Source organism: Vipera ursinii (genome assembly GCF_947247035.1).
Source record: "Vipera ursinii genome assembly, chromosome: 3".
Lineage (NCBI taxonomy): Eukaryota > Metazoa > Chordata > Lepidosauria > Squamata > Viperidae > Vipera > Vipera ursinii.
The window spans coordinates 166253053-166273539 of NC_139516.1; the positions used below are offsets into that span (position 1 = coordinate 166253053).

General features: G+C 37.2%; 1 protein-coding gene across 3 annotated transcripts in view; it reads left to right on the forward strand.

Annotated features, from left to right (window-relative positions):
- The window catches only part of CABLES1 (Cdk5 and Abl enzyme substrate 1), a 66885-nt gene that overhangs the window by 43565 nt on the left and 2833 nt on the right, over positions 1–20487 (forward strand). Inside the window, exons 5-10 of one of the 3 annotated variants that reach the window (XR_014492046.1) lie at positions 494–596; positions 904–1060; positions 1739–1842; positions 7430–7536; positions 10113–10320; positions 11092–12689. Coding sequence is in view for 2 of the 3 variants with exons in the window: in XM_083358938.1 (XP_083215064.1) it covers positions 494–596; positions 904–1060; positions 1739–1842; positions 7430–7536; positions 10113–10320; positions 11092–11232 (820 nt within the window). In the remaining variant the exon portion in view is untranslated. Of the gene's footprint in view, positions 1–493; positions 597–903; positions 1061–1738; positions 1843–7429; positions 7537–10112; positions 10321–11091; positions 13193–20487 lie in introns of those variants that run through there. The other 2 variants (XM_083358938.1, XM_083358939.1) reach the window with 2 other exon arrangements.

A 20487-nucleotide genomic window follows, 5' to 3' on the forward strand; every position in this document is an offset into this window, starting at 1 on the left:
GGTTTTTTTATTTTTACTGTAAAAATAAATCATTTTCCATTTTCAAGTATATAGTGAAACATTTAGTAAAAATATTCCAGATATGTAAATATATTACTGAATTTTTGCTGTTGTTTCTTTTGCATTTCTATCTATAACTTGCACAAAATGTAATCTATTTAACCCACTAAAATTACTATAACTTGGTAGCAAAAAACAAAATGACCAAGATATAGTAGCAAAGAGCTACAAGTATTTATTTTAACTCCATGTTGTCATCTGGAGATAGCAGACGTTATGAATGGCTGTTGTGAATTAATAGATTCTATATTTCTTCCAAACATTTCCTGACCTTGACTGAAATTTTACATGAATTTGAAGATATTTTATTGCATTCTTTATTTCCCTCATTTTTCTCTTGCACAAAACTATAGAAATAACAAACGGTCATTTTCAAATTCAGCATTTCCACATAATTCTAAAAACTATATTCATTGCTGATTTTATTTCACAGAGATATGAAAACAGAAGGTGGAAGGCAATGTCATTCTACTGCAGGTGTTTGCTTGAAAGATATAGTTGGCCTTGAAGGTGTGGAATTAGGAGCTAATGGAAAGGTATGGGTACTTATTCTTCAAAATATAATCTCTGAAATTATAAACTACATTCAAATTATCATCTTTGGAGAAATGAGTGGTTATTACTAAACAACATTAGATTATTCAGTTCATTTGTTAATTTATGCTAAAATTATTAATCCTCTTCCAGAGGGAGTAAGCTTCACTGCATTTAATGGAATTTACTGCTAACTATCGATATAGTCAAGCTGAATTGTGTAGAAGTATGTTTCTATAAATAGCTTCCTGTTCATCTTCTATGATGTGTTCTCTCAACTTGAATATTTTTTCTTTTCTTCTTGATTAGACTGTTTCTTATACCCAGTTTCTCTTTCCAACCAATGCATTGGGGGCACGGAGAAACACGATAGACTCGACCTCATCCTTTTCACAATTTCGTAATGCAAGCCATCGTAGCCTTTCATTGGGAAGAGCTAATAGCACCCAAGGGAGCATTGATACAGGTAGCCTATTAATAGTATGTGCACACATGATCTAATTGGCCATTTATGAACTTATGTCACAAAGCTACTTTGAGTTCATTCTACATACCTCATGCATTGTGTTTTTCCTCTGTTATAGTATGAAATCAAATCATAATATCATTCATGAATCTTGCAAGAGCTGTTGATATTGATGGGACGCCTTGCTTTAGCATATGGCCAAAAGCTAACGCATTTTGTGACTAAGCAACTTTGCTCATTCTAGTTGCTCACTTAGTGTAGCAAAGCTATTTGTAGATCAAGCATTTCACTAATATTATACAGTCTCCAGTAAGTTTATTTTCCTCAAACATGATGTGAAAAAATATCTTAGTTTTGTTAGCCTCTACATTGATCTAATAATAGAGCTGATATGAAATTCATGGTTTATCATTTAGGAAGCCTTCTTTTTCCGATTTACATCATGTGATTTTTTTACTTAACATTTCTTGTACCTATTTATCCACTGATCTACTTTAGCTCTTTTCTAAATTGTTATTGGAAACTATATCAGCTTTATACCCTAGCTCACCCCATTTAGTATTAAAGATTTCAGATACAAAAATGAAGGCAGACAATATTATATAATTTGACTATCCATTTGACTGCTGCTGTTTTAGGTCTCATGCAGTTGCTTCTTTTTATTAATAATCTTCATAGGCAGTGACTTGGGAGATTATACTGAGTACAACCCTGATCTTCTAGATGATCCTCAGTGGCCATGTGGAAAGCACAAGCGGGTACTGATATTTCCTTCCTATATGGTGAGTATAATACTCAATAACGTGACAGATAGTTACATTTCAGTTATAATAATTGGTTATACTTCTGACTTTTATGTGGCTTGATTACTATTATGTCTGTGGATAACAAATTATTATGATTGTATTGAAATTGGAATAGCACTTGTAGAACTGTGCTCAAAATGAAAGAAAAGGACAGTGAAATATTACTTGATTTTTCTTCATGCTTCAGCAACATCAAGTGTGACTTAATACATTTTTATGGCATAGCTGCTCTCCTGTTTTCTTATATGCCCTCTATTACTCTTGAGATACTGCTTTTCTGTTTATCGGCATCTTGTAATATTTCATATTTCAACATCCATTTAGATTTCAGAAAATTCTGCTGCTGCCAAGAGTTATAACTCACCATTCTTTAAAAGAAAAACAATCAAAATGCTGATATTGAGAGCCAGTTCATGTGATATTCCAGCAAATCATACCATATAGTTACAAGCTGGACATCCAACAGTGTACATAGGCCTAATTGTGATAATGAGTCGTTCCATTGTAGCTACTATTACATGCATTATGTGTAGATCTATTTGTATAAGCAGTTAGTTATAAAACTAACTCAAATTGTTTGGCTTTCTAGTTGTCAGCCATCAGGAGCAGACTTTGAGGGTGTATATGTGAAAGAAAGCTGCAGGGATGAGGAGAAAAAAAAATCTTGCACAAGGAGGTTTTGACTAGCATGACAATGAATTCTGCTCACTGTATAACAGCCAAAATAATCTGCAACATTGAGGAGACTACAGTTATTTTAATTGATACATTTCGGAAGGGTGCTGAACTGAGAGTGGCCCTTGTGTCAGCATGGAACAGTTTGTTCCCTGTGTGCTGAAATCTGGTTTGTAATTAAGCAGTCATTTGTTGGCAGGCTTATGTCATTACAGCTTGGCAGCTGCAGCCTTATAAAATTGTTCTCTTTCATGGGTGAGGACAGAAACATACATACATACATGGGGTGGATCGAAGTAGAATATACAGAATGGTCTGAAATAGTGGTGAAAACCATCTTTTGTACAATGTACTCAAGCATCCCACTCTTGCACTCTTGTTTTCATAGTTTTTGTTCCTAGTCTGAGGAGTAGAATTATGTTGGCAGTCTAACAAAATCAGGACTGAGAATTTGGCAAAAAAAACCCACAAAATTTTAAAATTTGAGGCATTTGGATTTATTCAAAGAAATGTTCCTTGATGGCACTGCGTAAGTTTATGGAGCATACTTTGGAAGGGAAATTATATAAAGTATTTCCACTAGTCATACTAAGAATATAGCACTCCGGGATGTATCATTTCAACAGTGGTTTAAAAGGGAAACAACAGATGCAAACTGTGTTTTCTTTCTCTCCTAGTTGTTTCTCAAGGAATATGAAATCTCTATGCGTGGGGTTTGAGGAGCAGGAAAATAGATTGTAGTTGCTGCTAGCTAAACCAATCTATGTCTAGGTTAAAAACAGATTTTTTTGGCAAAGCTATGTATTTGTCAGCTTGTGTACTGAGAAATACATCTGTTTACAATCTGGCAGAAGGTTATATTCCAGTGTAGTCCATTTTATCCATTCCATTACAGAATAGTTTGTCAGATGCACGGGGAAGAATATAATTTACGTTACCTCCTGCAGCTCCATCTTCCCCTGCTTCCAAATCTACTCTTGTAGATTGAGAATGTTTCCAACAAATGTTGAGGAAGGACATTTCTTCAGGATTCTGAAGAAGGAAGAACAGAATGGAAGGTGTATCAATAAATGACATTGGATTTCTCCTGAAGTAGCTTTACCTGGCACTAAATTATACAACAGCATTTAAGATGATGAGGTACCCAAGAACTGACACAGGCAAACAGTCCTGAAAGCCTTCTGCTTGGGATAAAGTGATTTTTTGAAAATTAATACATTGCGTTATTCTGTCTTTCTAAAGTGCCATAGAGGAGTGAAAACTCTGAAAGAAATTTGGAAGCTTTTCAGACTTCATGCAAGGGCAATATCACTGAGCAATCCGTTAAAGTAGGCTGACCATTTTAGATGTCACATAAGCTTGAAAAAAGATCTCACTGCTTTAAGAAATCCCAGCACTAAAATTAATGGAGCTTTTAAAGAAGCATCACTTTATTTCAGGCTTACCTAAATATAAGGATGGTATTTATAGACAAATTTCTTGCACCATAGCATGTCTGAATGCTTTGATGTTGATTAATTCGGAAAATAAAGAAATAGTTGTGCAGATCTAGAAACCTCTGCACGTAGCTTACATATAGGATGCTTTTTTAAATTACAGTTTGTGTTTCATCTTTTTCCAGCTTGAACATTATTGAAAAAAATTAGGAAACTACATCCAGCATTTGATTTTGCTTCAGGTTGTTTCCAACTTACTCAGGAGTTACTTAGAATTGCTTTCATAGTCAAGAAATTTTCCGTGGTGACTTGTCTCAATAGTGAGTTACAGCAGAAATTCAAAAGAACTTAAATTGAGCTGCAGGGGAGCACCTCATATTTAGTTCTCCATTCCACTGAAGGGGATTAGTCTGCTCGCTATGTCTGGCTGAACAGTTGAATGTTTGCCAGGATAAATAGCCACCAGTTCCAATGGACTCTGGCCAGCTGTTCTTCATTTAAGTGCTAACAACATATTTCATGTCTTCAAAAGTAAACAGTCTACCACATTCAACACTGTTTAGGGATGAAAAACTAGGCAGGTCATTTGATATTTTTTTGCCCTTTATATTTTAAAGATTAATACAATTTACAGCTGTACTCTGAGAAGTTTTGCATACTTCAGCGCTTCATAAAGAATCTCTGGCAACTCTGTTTTGCTCTTTCCCCCAATAATATAAGGGCAATAATCACAGATGTAGTAACACGTGTTATTTATCAAATTGACTGCAGGGGCGCTACAACTCCCCCTTATCACCCCAGGACTGTATCTTTTGGCTGCCCTGCACAGTGGCACTTGGCAGCCACAGCACTGGGACTACAGCTGAAGCAGAGGACCATGGCCTTCAGCAGTCTCAGCCAGCTGCCACTACATCTGTGGCTTCTACTTCAGTTCCAACGTTACAGCTGCCACTGATAAATGCTGCCTCAAGCCTCACATCACAACCTGGTGCCCCAGCACCATTGTGCAAAGCCCCAGTTTCCTTGCTGTTCTGCACTCCGCAGGCTGTGCTATGCCCCGCTGACCTCCACAGTTTTCCTCCTGCTGCTGACGAAGTGCACCCAGCCTAAACATACTGTATACAAGGCATCTGTTGGCCATGCTAAGCTTTTTTCCCCTCACTGATCATGCCATTCTTTCTCCAGATCACATGCATTCTTCTGGTTCTTTGGAAATCTTCCAGTTCCCCCAGATCTTGCAAGACTGGCTGCACTATTTGGAGAATGGCAGGAGCCCAGTTCTTAGAAGGCCTCATTCTCCAACTTGCATGCAGCATTTCTTCTCCAAATAGTATGTCTCTTCTCACAAAATCTGGGAACACGAGAAACTTTCCAAATGATTGTGAGAATGGAGCACGCGGTTTGGAGAATGTGATAGATAGATAGATAGATAAATAGATAGATAGATAGATAGATAGATAGATAGATAGATAGATAGATAGACAGACAGACAGACAGACAGACAGACAGACAGACAGACAGACAGACTTTATATGAGAATTAACTATAACCCATAATTGTTAGTGGACAACCTGAACCTAAGCACCATTGAAGATACATGTATCTCTCTTGATTATCTGAGATCAAGGAGGACCCTAAAGTACAAGCTTGTTTCTTTAGAGGAATAAAAATACAGGCCTTCTCACTAATTCTCAAACTTGAGAGCTATTTGTATATAGCAGTTGTCAGATTCAGACTCAGTGTATTGATCTATATCCAGCCCACCAGTGTATTCACCAGTGAATTTCTCTTAAGACAAAGTGAAGAGATAGAACTGATGAACATAGTAATGGCATCACAATCCAAATCATGGTTCTCAGTGGCTTCTCTAGTTGTGTAGGAGTAATGTGGCAGAACCAAAGTCACTATAAATCCTGCAGGTAGGACTAGTATCATTGAAATAGGGACCCCCAGTAATTAATAAATAAGGTGCTTCTGCAACATGGAATATGATTCCCAACAGACTACCAATTCCCGTCTCTACTGTTATACATAACTTGTAGTATTTAAAACTATAATCAGGGTTGAAGCTGATAGATTTAGAAATGGATTTGGATGAGAGGTTAGCAACCCATGGCTTACAGAATGTATGCAACATACCAGCTGCAAATTGGCAACTTCTTAAAGCAGACCTTCTTAACTATCTCAAATTGTGAGATAGATGGGGGGGTGACGGGGGGGGTGTGAGAGGGAGGGAGGGTGGGTGGAGATAATGCTTCAAGCAATAACACGTTCAATGATAGGAATTTTTATGCACCATGACTGCTGCTAGCCTGCCAATGATTGTTCTGATATTGTAAAACATAAATTATGTAGTTAGAAGTAAATTGTATTGCAAATTTTTGTATTGTTATTTTTATTTAGGAGTACTCTGAGTATTAAAAATTATTAAATGAGTTCCTCCTGGGGTAGAAAGTTTTCCTAAACTATCCAAGATCATGCTATTAAAATATACCAGAATTACCCCTTTTCAGTAGCACAGTTGTAAGGGGATTTTTTTTGGAAAATAATAAAGTACTTTTGCTAAACCTCTGTTAGGTTTAATGCATCTATTTTGTACTAAATTTTCTCTTCTCCCAAGAATCCCTGCCACTTTCATAACAACACAGTATTACTGGCTACTTTGAGATTCTTTGAGGAATCTCATATTTAAAAAAATATGACTTCTCTGTCTATAAAGAAGGTTGCTTGCCTCTAGTCTGAGTAATTGGGTTCCTAAAGGTATATGTAGCTAACAGGCCACCATTTTTGGTAAATCGTATGAGCTGTGATAGAGAAGCATCAAGGAATAGGCCTGATCGCTATGGGCATCTATTCAATTGCTTAAACTATAATTATAAACTAGATCCTATAAATCTTCAACTACATAATACTTCAGTAGGGTCTTGTAACCACTCAATCTGGAGTGTACACGAGTAACTTTACATTCAAAGTGCACTGTGGTTACTGTAAATAGTCAGCTTCCAGATTGGCTTGAGCAAAACCTTCACAACTTGCAAAAATTCTTCTGAGCACGTCTCTGAAGAATTGTTCCCAGCAATAAAACTCAGAGTAGCCTACATGCAAACCTACTGCTGCCCCTTGCTTTTTGGCCCAGCCGATTGTGAAAAAGTAATTAGTAATGTATTTGTATATGTGTGTGTCCATGCATGCCTGCATCCACATGTACACTATTTTGTGGATATTGATAAGAAATCTTGAGCTTATGAAAGCCTATGCAATGATATTTATACTGATTTTAAAATGCCACTAACTGCTTTATTGTTCTATGATGAAACGGATATGCATTAGAAAATAATTACGGTACTATGGTAATTTTTGAAAAAGAGGAAAAGAGAGGGGCAGAGATTCTACTACCAAATGGATATTAAATCTTGTTTGTAATTAGTAATGTATTTGTACATATATTACAGACTACAGTCATTGATTATGTGAAGCCATCGGACCTTAAGAAAGATATGAATGAGACTTTCAAGGAAAAGTTTCCTCACATCAAGTTGACACTCAGTAAAATAAGAAGGTAATAACCCCAGGGAACTACCCTTTGATACATTTGGTATAGGGAGGTAAAACATTAACAGGAGGTTTTCTGCAAAGTGACTTTTAAGGACACTAAACCATCACCTGCTTCCTGATCAGGATGTTGAGTAAATAAGATAGGAAGCACATGGGCCTAAGTAGATATTATTGATTTGCAATGTTTTAATAATTAACTATAAATACTGAAAGGAAAGTCATAAGGGAGGTGAGGACTTTTGTAAAGGCAGTAAACAAAATAGAAAAAAATTCCTATTGGATAGTTGAGTGACAGACAAAAAATTGACATTCATTAACAGGATGAATTGATGGAACAATTTATCCTAATTGCATTTTATTAAAGACTGCTTAGGGATTGGCAAATAGGTCAGATATAATTTTTCCCATTGTTCATTTTTCTCAATTTAAGTTCATTCTGTTGTCGTTCTATGTGAATTCACAGCTTCTGGGGGTTTTTTCGGTGTTCATCTCTGACAAAAACCCATGTTTTCCTGTGAATGTTTCTCCTGAATATTTTTGTGACCAATTTACTTTAGTATATTTTACAGCACTTTCTGTACTGTACAATTTTAAGTTTGAAAAAGTGAAGATATAAATAATCTTTTCAGTTGACATGTATAGGCAAGATAATTGGCAGATTGTCTTCAGTTGTTTGTAGTATTATGCAAAGACTTTCCATGTTGCATATGTGTATATATGTGTGTATGTACATGTACATATATTATACATATACTGTACATGTACATATACATCTGTATCTGTAAACACCCACAAGTGCATGTGTGCACGCAAACACACCTAACAGAGGAAAGGTTATAGAAAAAATATTTTTCCCTATATAAACATGTATAAGAATAGATTACCATGACTAAGTTCAGCAGCATGTGACCCTTTGCCTCTTTTCAAAAGCCTTTGCTTAGGGCTAGTTCAGATTTCAGGCAGGAGCCTTTTTTAAGGCCTGCTGGGCAGGTAAAAGAGGTAAGAGGGGAAGAAAGGGAATTGCAAAAGATCAAAAAGAGCATTGCAGGAAATATAAAATGTAGAGAGCCAGTTTGGTTTAGTGATTAAGGTACCAGGCTGGACACCATGAGTTCTAGTCCCACTTTAGGCCTGAAAATTAGCTGGGTGACTGAGCCAGTCAGTCTTTCTCTGCCCCACCCACCTCAGAGAGGGAAAATAGGAGAAGGAAAGAGTATTAGGTATGTTCACTGCCTTGAGTTATTTATAAAAAATAATAAAGGCGAGATATAAAGTGCATTTCTTGCTTTTCATTTTTTGTTGACGTGCAAATCCCACTGTTACTTTTCTTTTTTAAAAAATCCCTACTTTTAACATCCTCCCCCTGCTGTGCTGCCTCATTGTGTTGATAGTGTTCCTCAGAGGGATAAGTGAAGAATGTTGGGAGTGTGTGCTGTTATTCCTAGCAGAGTCACCCAAGGTGTGCAGGTCATCTCAGCTGCCCAGGTAAATTAATTACACACCTACGTTGGGCAGCATTGATATAGGAAGATGCAGAGATAGATGGTCACTTTAGTGATATTGGCAAGGGTATCATTTCATACTGCATAGTTGACGGCAATGATAAATCACTTCTGTGTTTTTACCAAGAAAATCACATGGAGAAAAAAACATAAAGTCAATCAATACTAACGTAGATTGAAAAAGAAGCATTCATAGACTTATAGTTAGGCAAATGTACAGATGTAATTCTTTAGACTAAAGGAGAACAGAGAAGTATTTAAACAGAATAGGAGAAAAATCCCTGTAAGAATTGTTCAACAGAAACATAGAAAGAGGTGGGTGGATTCATAGGTTGGATAGATCTCAAAATGATTATCATTTTTGATTAGCGCTAATCAAGTTTAATCACTGGTTTCAAATTTTGATTACTTGGTTACTAGAAAGGCCATTCTCCATTTAGATGATAGGAACAGCTATAGGAAATCCACTATATATAGTTGAGGAAATACATGGACTATATCCAAGTTCCAGTTAACCAGCTGGAATGGTTTCAGCATATCACATACATTTATATACCTCTTTTTTACAGTTTTGCAGTTGCACTGGGGAAAGTATAACAAGAGCACTTCTTGCCTTGGCCCTCACATATTTTCCAAGGAGATTCACAGCATGCAACCCAAAGGCTAGGTGTGGCCTTCAGCCTGGAGAGAACAGTGAAACCCTATTCTGGAAGGTAGAGTAGGAACAGCAACAATAAGAAAGAGCTGTTAGACTAGAATTTCTACTTGCCAAATAGTCTTTTAAGCAATTCAATCCCTTGCTATGTTAGTTACTTTACCTAGAATCTTGCCTTGTCCAGCACAATTAAATTTGAAGATACCAGGCATATTACTGTGTAAATAGTTATGATTTCAAACATGGACGTTTCAATGTTCAGAAATTCAGAAGACATAAATAATTACATGTACTAAGAATAATGTGCAACATAATACTACAAATATTTCAGCTATGTATATTTAGGCAAGCTTTCTAAATTACAGACATTGTTATTATCTTCAGTTTTCTTTGGCAACATAACTACTTCCTTTCCTCTTTCAGCTTGAAGCGAGAAATGCGCAAACTAGCTCAAGAAGAGTGTGGGTTTGAGGAGCCTACTGTGGCTATGGCCTTTGTCTATTTTGAAAAGCTTGCTCTCAAGGGAAAACTCAACAAACAAAACAGAAAGCTCTGTGCTGGAGCATGCGTCTTACTAGCTGCCAAAATTGGCAGTGACATCAAAAAGCATGAAGTCAGGCATCTTATAGATGTAAGTATCTCTGGCAACTAGTTTTTGCCACAAAACGTAAAACTGAAGAAGTATGTCTCTGATGAAGGGGTTGTGTTTTCTTCTGTGGTCATTACATCAGGTAATACCTTTGCTTGAAAAAAACAATTAAAATGATCCAAAAATTCTATTTTGATAATGTTGTTGTTAGTTGCGAAGTCGTGTCCGACCCATCGCGACCCTATGGACAACGTTCCTCCAGGCCTTCCTGTCCTCTACCATCTTCTGGAGTCCATTTAAGCTCACACCTACTGCTTCAGTATTTAGTATTTAGTATTTGATAATACTAATACTAATAGTAATAGTAATCATTAAATTGGCATGCTCTACAACTCCCAGAAACTCTGGGTGGTTTATAAATTTGTGCAAAACCAAAATGAACACATAACAAAAGAGTAGAGATGACAGAGCATGCAACAAGGAAAAGAAAGAAAGGTCAAACATCCTTACCAAACATCCTGGGCAAACATTCATGTCTTCGGGGCCCTTTAAAATACCCATGGGGTGGGGCTTTTCAAATCTTGGGAGGAAGCTGATTCCAGAGGACGTGTGCTGCTATGGATAACATGCACTTCTAGGGTCCTGGTGTGGTATTGTTGAATTGATGGAAACTGGAGTGTCCAACCCTGACTGCTCAAACCAGTTGGGCAGATACTATTTTAATGTATAAATAAATTTAGGGAACTTATTGTAAGTACTTTATAACAATTAGTATCCTAAGGTACTAAGCTGTAATTGTTGGCTATGTTACAGAAACTGGAAGAAAAGTTCCGCTTGAATAGGCGAGAGTTGATTGCCTTTGAGTTCCCGGTGTTAGTGGCCTTGGAATTTGCTCTTCATCTACCTGAACACGAAGTGATGCCACATTACAGACGTTTGATCCAGAATTCCTAGCAAAGGCTACCCTTCCAAGAAGGGGGAGGGGTTTAAAAACGATGGTCTATTTTGCTCAGAAGAGCAGCAAGTTACTACTGAAAATGCAAAAAAGAAGAAAAAAATGGGATGCAGATACCCCAGTGCCCTTTCTTCTCTTTTCAATGCAGCTTTTCAACCAGATAGTAGAAATAAAACAGTGAATTCCTTAAGACTTCTCAGGCTAGATAAACTGTTTAACTACTAAGTGCAAATGTTGAATGAGTTCGCATGTGAGTGGACAGTGGGTGGAACATTCATACAATTCTTTGTGGACCAAAAGAGAACTTCACTGGGTTGCCCAAATAATTCACGAAAGAATGAGGAGTATTAGCACCTTTCTTTTACACTTTTTTTTTAAAAAAAATGATCCTGTTGATGACCCACTTGGAACTGGATGCTTTTCCTACTAGAACTGATGTCCACCTAACAAATGGATCCAAAACCAATGATGGGTTGTGATTGATATTGTCACTGTGTCAACAATGTGCCAATCTATTTTTGTAACTGTTATTGAAAGTGCACTTTTCCTGGTGGGTGGGTAGACTGTTCAGTTGTGTATAAAATATTGGACAGATTTGGAACCCAATGGCAGCCTTGAATCATTGCAGTGATATTGTTTACTAAAGACCAGAGGACAACTTTTTTCTGTTTGCTTTACGAAAACTACTGGAAGAGAGACACATGGCTTCATTAGAGTAAGCTCAGATAGTATTTTGCAATTCCTGATTATTTGATTACCCCAACACTAACTTTTTTTTCAAGTTCATAGTACTTTAAAAAAGCTACATGTACAAGAAACAAATAACTGATCTTATGTTTTCACCTTTATATGTGATGCCATTCAGACATTCAAAACAAAGATGCTGTTATATGAGGATTTTGTTTTAGGCCACATGCAAATTTATAATCACTGCACTTTCCCCTACATGTAGATGGTTAGATTTGCACTTGGTAATGTTGGTAATTTGTACTCTATGTTAGAGTGCATTCCAAGTTACATTGATGATGCTCTATGTTTAAGCAGTGTTTTCTAAAACCAAGTTGTACTGCTGAGGGCATATTCAGCAGCAGCCTTGGGCCCTCATAGTAGATGCATACCTAATGTAAGATTTTTTTATTGTTGAACAATTATTGTTTTCATTAGAAATGACTGTATAAAATCAAATTTAAATTAGGGGCCATTAAAATTGCCACTTTTTCATACTGCTCTGAAATCTTAAAAAAAATTATAAACCGCATGTTCATAAAATACAACATGTAAGCTGAAAAAAAGCAGACTTGTCCTAGACAAACTGCTCAATTTCCATGTATTCTGTTTTCTAAATAAATGTATGTATGCATAGATTCTCTCTCTCTCATACACACACACACACACACACAGATCTGCAAGATGACAGCTGGATGGACTTCATAACATGCTATAGAACAAACATCAGGTAATTAAATTACTATTTATATATATAGTTTATGCTCATGTCCCACTTTTTCCAGTGCTGATTCACTTGGTACAGACTATGACTGGCTCAATAATTAAAATAAAATCAAGTGTTTATTGTTTGTCATGGAATGCAGATTAATTGAACGACTGTTTTATTCTCGTTCCTCTTTTTATTAGTCATTAGCATTAGGATTAAGAAAAGTGGAAGTGAAAATACTACAAGAACAAAAATCTATTGCCTTAAATTTCAGATATTGAAAAAATAGAATCTAAGGCTTCAGACTTAACAATAGTAGACTTTTATTTTATTTTATTTGATTAATGGGACATTGCCACCATATATGAGATCTACTACTAGAGTGGAGTCTAAGCAAACCATATTATGTGATTCAGAAACTATACTTCAGTTGATGGAACCTACATTTTTCATAGTCATGTCATTGATGATTATACTACTGCTTATGATTAATTACAATTCTAACATCTTTCTTACAGAAATATTTTTACCAAAGTAGGTCTCATGTGCTTTTGCATGTTTTTCTTAAGAATTTTGCATTTTTCTTGTAAATTTCATTGTCATTTTCATTCCTCTAATCCAGGGGTGTCACACTCGCCGTGTCATGTGACATCTTGCGACATATGACTTTTTTCCCCTTGCTGGAGCTGGGGTGGGCACAGTTTCTGTGTGACGCATCCAGTCCATGGGCCGGCAGCTTGACACCCCTGCTCTATCAAGATTGTTATGCGTTTTGCTTCTGTCTTCAAGGTTATTATCTATCTCACCCAATTTTGTGCCACCTACCTATTTGATAAGTATTTTTTCCCATCTCAGTCCCAGTCCTTGTGCAAATATTCAAGAGTACTAGAAGCAAATCTGGACCTTATGGTATTCTACTCTGTACCTTTTTTCAGTGCAATTAGTAATTTCTATAGTAATTTAATTAAAGATTATAATTACAACAGTAAAAAAAACTAATGCAAACTGAAAACATAGAAGAGTATAACGTTGTCATCTTCTCTCAAAATGCAACAAATGATTTCTTCTTCCCATAGCCCATGGGTGTCAAACTCACCGCGTCACGTGACATGTTGCAGTGTATCGTGACTTTTTCGCATTGCTGCAGCTGGGGTGGGCATGGCATCTGTATGATGCAACCGGCCCACGGGCTGGCAGTTTGACACCCCTGCCATAGCCCATCTCCTCTATAAACAAATCCATGAAACATTATCATTTCAGTCCTGATGTCAGCAAAGGTTCAATAAGGGTTAACAAAAATAATATATTTTAACTTGGTCAAATAAATCAACCTTATATTTCTTATTTTTACTTCTAACAATTTTGATCTTTTAGTCTCTTCAAATAATAAAGAACTTTCTTTTTTTGCCCCATCTCACAAAATTCTTCAAAATTTAACGTTTTTTTTTTGAAAATGCAATATAGGAATTCAATATGCTGTGAAACTTATCATCCAAAGGTTCATAATAATTGATAAGTGGTTAACAAGTAACTTCCAAAGGTGATTAGAAAGAGTTCTTTCCACCTTTAATATAACATATAAGCTGTACAATACAATTGAAAAACAAACTGAAATCTTTTTGAGGGAAAAATAATAAAAAGTAGAATAATGTGGCTGCACTACTCTTGTAAATGGTGATGTGGCTGTGTTCAGAATTAATCAACCACACACAAACTGATGTTAAATAATTCAAACCTGCCATCAATTAAAGTGACACTGATCAAGCCCATATAAAGTTCCAGCTGTGTGAGTAGGATTTTCTCAGTTGCCTTTTACAACATGGTCTACAAAGAGATCTCATTGTTGGAAGGTATCAGTCAGGAGAAGGGTACAATTCCCCCCCCCCAAAACATTGAATATACCGTGGAACACAGTGAAGACAGTTACCAACAAGTGGAGAAAATAGCACAACAGTGACATTACCAAGAATTAAATGTCCTTCCAAAACTGATGAAAAACAACCAAGAAAACTAGTCAAGTTGTCAAGAAGCCTACAGCAACATTAAAGGAGCTGCAGGAATTTCTGCAAGTATGGGTTGTGCACTACATGTGACAACAATCTCCTGTATTCTTCATATGTCTGGGCAATGGGGTAGGGTGGCAAGATGGAAGCCTTTTCTTAAACATTGAATTCTGGCTACAGTTTGGAAAAAAACTAGAGGCAAAAGCTTGTGGGGAGGTGTGTTATGGTCTGATGAGACCAAAGTTGAACTTTTTGGCCATAATTCCAAAAAGAAGTTTTGGTGCAAAAACAACACTGCACATCACCAAAAGTACACCATACCCATAGTGGAACATAGTAGTGGCAGCATTATACTTGGGGGATGCTTTTCTTCAGCTGGAGCTGAAGCTTTAGTCAAGGTGGAGGGAGTTATGAACAAATCCAAATATTAGTCTAATTTGGCACAAACCTTCAGGCCTTTGCTAGAAGGTTGAAGATGAAAAGGACTTTCACGTTTCAACAGGACAATGACCCAAAGTATTCCTCTAAATCAACACAAGAATGGCTTCACCAGAAAGGGTTTGAATTGGCCCAGCCAGAGCCTGGACCAATCTGTGGGCTGGTCTGAGGAGGGCCTGTGCACTGGAGAAGCTCTCGTAACCTGACAAATTTGGAGCACTTTTGCAATGAAGAGTGGGCAAAGATTTCCAAGGCAAAATGTGCCATGCTGATAGGCTTCTTCCCTGAATAGGGTCATAAAATCAAGAGGTGCTTCAACAAAGTATTTTTATGCAATCATATTATTGTACATTTTTATTGTTATTTTTCCTCCTAAAAGTTTTCAGTTTGTTTTTCAATTGAGTTTTTAAATGTATATGTTATATTAAAGGTGGAAAGAACTCTAAAGTGATTTATACAGAGCATTCCCTCTCCCCCACCTGGGTACATCCAACCATCTTTCACTCCTGTTGTGCCCAAAGTATGTCCCTCTCAGGAAAAGAACTCAGGCAGTCACGAAAAGGGTCAAAACCTGGCCAGTGGGTGCTCTCAGTCAGTTCCAGGACTGCTTTGAAACCACTGACTGGAGTGTATTCAAAGATCAAGACCTGAATGCATACACAGATGCCTTACTCTCTTATATTAAAACATGCACTGATAGTGTAACAACAGAAAAGTGCATTAGAGTTTACAGGAACTGCAATCCCTGGATGACTGCAGAGGTCTGAACACTCCTGAAAGCCCGGGATTCTGCCTTTAAGGCAAGGGGACAGGGACACATACAGAGAGGCCAGGGCAAATCTCAGAAGAGGCATTAGGATGGCGAAACAGCAATATAAATACAAGGTGGAGGACCACCTAGCAGACAACAATCCGAGGCAAGTGTGGCAGGGACTGCAGCACTTAACCAACCACAAGGGCAGTACGAGGAGCACGGTTAACACCAATGCCTCATTGGCAGAGGAGCTGAATATCTTCTTCGCTCGCTACAAGGTGAAAAGACCAGAACCCGTAGCCTCTGCTGGCCGGCCTTCTGATTTTCAGCAACTCACCCTATTTGAAGACCAAGTGAGAACTGTATTGAAGGCTGTGAATCCCAGCAAAGCTGCAGGGCCAGATGGGGTGCTGGGGATAGTGGTTAAGAACTGTGCCAACCAATTAGCAGGGGTCCTGACAAGGATTTTTAACATCTTGCAAACGGCATCTGTACCATCATGCTTGAAGCAGCTACCATTGTCCCAGTCCCAAAGAAAACTGCAGTTCCGAGTGCCTGAATGACTACAGACCTGTTGCATTAACATCTGTAGTCATGAAATGCTTTGAAAGACTGGTTCTCCAATATCTCAGGACATGCCTCCCACTGGATTTCAATAAACATCAATTTGCTTACAGTGGGAACAGGTCGACAGACGATGCCATAGCTACTGCTTTACACTCTGTAGCAAGTCATCTTGAGAAACCTGGAAGCTATGTCAGGATGTCTTTTTGATTATAGCTCGGCTTTCAACACCATTTTGCCAAGCACTCTCATTGAAAAGCTGACTGACTTGAAATTTTCCCCCTCCATCTGCGATTGGATTCAAGACTTTCTCAGGGACCGGTTACAAACAGTGAGGGTTGGGTCTGCTTTATCCACCCCCCTGAAGCTTTGCACCAGGTCGCCACAGGGCTGCGTGTTTAGCCCCTACCTGTACTCACTGTACACACATGACTGTATCATCCGACCCATCTACTGCGATAATTAAGTTCGCAGATGATACCACCGTAGTGGGTCTTATTACAGGTGGAGATGAGACAGCATACAGGGGGGAGGTACAAAAACTATCCATATGGTGTTGCAACAACAACTTGCACCTGAACATCGGCAAGATGAAAGAGATGGTGCTAGACTTCCTGAGGAAAAAGGAGGAACCTGCCCCACTTTACATCGGGGAGGACTGTGTGGAGAGAGTTTCCTCCTTTAAATTTCTGGGAGTCTATCTCTGCGAAGATCTTACCTGGAAAGTTAATACAACCCAGGTGGCCAGAAAGGCCCAACAGAGACTTCACTTTCTCAGGGTCTTGCAGAAGAACAGGGTAGAACAACAGCTAATGACCCTCTTTTACCGCTCTACTATAGAGAGTGTCCTCTTGTACTGTATTGTGGTTTGGTATGCTGGTCTGACAGCCGCGGATAGGAAAGCATTACAGAGGGTGGTGAGCACAGCACAAGATATTGTGGGCTGTACCCTGACACCACTGGATGACATCGCCAGGGCTTGCTGCCTTGGAAGAGTGAGGAAAATTCTTAGGAATGATTCACACCCTGGACAGTATCTCTTTACTCTCCTACCATCAGGTAGGAGATATAGGAGTATAGCCAGCCGTACCAACAGGCTGAAGAACAGCTTTTATCCACGGGCTGGACTTTTGAACGGGAAATAATTTTATAAACTTTATGCATGATTGACTTGCGAGGCCAGTGTGTTGTGCAATTAGCTCACATGGTGTAATAAGATGGGAGGGTTTGTGTCACTGTAAGTTGGGGGTGGGGGCATGAAGGGAGGCTCAGCCAATCTCATTGTATACATGGTTGTACTTCGACAATAAAGGTTCATTCATATCTTGGTTTGATATGTTTACATTTCAAAAATCTGCCATTTTAATGAGTGTATAGAATTTTTATATCCAGTGTATTCTCAGGAGATTTAAATCTACTATTTAAGGAATAGTGGATCATTATTTCCACAGCAGGTTCTTTCAGTATTAGAATTTCAGCCATGTGAATAAGAGCAGTATGTTCCTTGAAGTTGTTGCCAAAACAATTACCTACATCTCATAATACTATGAGAAAATCCAAAGGTCACAATTTTCAAAATCCAAATCTTTTTTTTATTATGAGAGACCATGTTTTTTTAGTATGGAAGATAATCCTTGCAAAGAAAAATCTTTCATAATTAATTAAGGCAATCTTTATTTTGATTAATGATGTAGAAGTCCAAGACAAAGCTGTTCCGTCACTGGATTAGGAAACTCCATTCAGCTATCTAAAATAGTCACTTCTTTTCATTAAAAGGACTCAGAATTATTCATTTACATTTTGGATGTTTTCTAATGTTTACCTATAGGAAAAAATGCTGATGTGTTCTAAATAATACTAATAATTAGGACTGCTAGAAAATTATTTTTTAAAAAATCTTTCATGAAATAGGCTTTCATAGGTATTTACTGTAGGTGAATTGATTTTGCACAGAGTTTCTTTGAGAAATTGAAGGATGTAGAGGAAGTTAAGTACAATTTCATAAAGCTGTCCTTCAAAAACAATTGTTTTTACTAAGAAGGTATATTTAGAAAATACATTAACATTGAAAGTACAAAATATGTAATACAACAAACTCATTGGCAAGAATAAATTCTTATTAAAACTTTTTTCTTAATAATTTTCACTATATTCTCAATAGAAAAAAATAAGCATATTGAATTAGTTTTTGCTTTTGAACCAAATACTGGGTGGTTGTATCTCATAATATTGAAAATGTCTATAATGATACATTAAATTACAAATAATTTAGGCCATAACAGAATGCAAAGAACTTATACTTTGCCTGCACACATTTCCAGATTTAATTGCAACAGTAGTTTAATTAGAAACTTCCATTGGCAGAGACTTCACCCTAGATCAGCATGGATTGTAGTGGAATGGCACAGAACCTTTGAGGCATCTTAATATTCTGAGGGAAGGCAAAGCCCCCAAAGCGGATGGAAATTGACATGGTATGGTTGGTTGAGAGAAAACTGAATTAAATTTAAGGTTATTTAAATTCAGCATGAATAATATTGAATAATGTTATTATTTGTTATCCTGTAATAATCTGCAAGTGAACCTTGATTTATTTATTATCCTGTAATAATCTACAAGTGAACCAATCAGGACTGGAATCTCAGTTGTTGAGCAAAGTCTACTTTGGTCGCACCCAAGGCTTTGGAGGACACATGTAGTCCTATAGTTTTTAGACAGTGCATCCTAGGACTAAAGGGAGTAACATAATAGCTTAATGTCTAACGTTTCAGTATATTTATGTATACATACCAATTGAATAAGCCTCAAGTTTGAGGAAGGCAGTAGACCATCTACTGTTTTTCATCTGGGTAAGGGTCCCTACAGATCTACAGATGTGAGTATAAAGCAGTGTTCTTCAACTGTGGCAACTTGAAGATATGTGGACTTCAATTTCCAGAATTCCCAAAATTGCATACTGGCTGAGGAATTTTGGGAGTTGAAGTCCATTTCTGTTCAAGCTGCCAAGGCTGAGAAACTCTGGTGTGGAGATTTTTTACATGTTTGATGGGGAGAGGCTTAAAAACTTTTGCAGAGGACTTCTATTATGAATTCCATCAGAATACATGCAGTATTTATCATGTCTCAAATGTTTGCCTTCTAGGAAGAAACACAGTCATATGATTTTGCTCATTTGGGAGTCATAGTTCTAGACCAGGTATTAGCCTAACTGTAGCTAAACAGCATTTTTATTCTGAATGTAATATTCAGATTCAGAGACCTGCAAAATGAGGTTTTTCTGAGATATTAATGAGGTTAACGTTGTGACTTGTCTCTCTAAATTGACAAATTCTAGCAACAAGATTGCATAAAAGTATCATAGTATTGGCTGAATTATTTCACTTTTGGGGTGATGTAGTGTGTATTTGTTTTTTGTTTTTTTGGTGTGGGTTTTTTTTTTTGCTTTGAATAAATAAATCAAATGATTCAGTCCTGTTGAGGATTTGAAAAATGGCAGTAACATAAAGGTCAGCTTACAACTACTATTTGAGCCCAAATTTCCTGCTGCTAAGCAAGACAGTTGTTAAGTGAGTTTTGCCCTATTTTATGACTTTTCTTGCCACATTTATTAGGTGAATCACTGTAACAGTTATGTTAGCAATGCAGTTGTTAAGTGAATCTTGCTTCCCCATTGATTTTGCTTCTCAGAAGATTGCAAAAGGTGATCACATGACTCCAGGACACTGCAACTGTGATAAATATCACTCAGTTGCCAAACATCTGAAGTTTGATTGGGTGACCATGTGGATGGTGTGATGTCGTAAGTGTGAAAAACGGTCATAAGTCACTTTTTTCAGTGTTGTTGTAACTGAATGGTTACTAAATGAATTGTAAGTTGAAGACTATTTTTATCTTAAAGCCCCATAACAAGCCCCTTACCCAGATGATGAGCATTTTTGCTCAGCAAAAATATTTTGGGATAAGAGAGATTCAAAACCAATATTTGTTATGGAAAGAGCCTGCATTCAAATGAAGCAATGCTGCAGACTGAATTTCAAAAACTATGCAACATCATTGTATT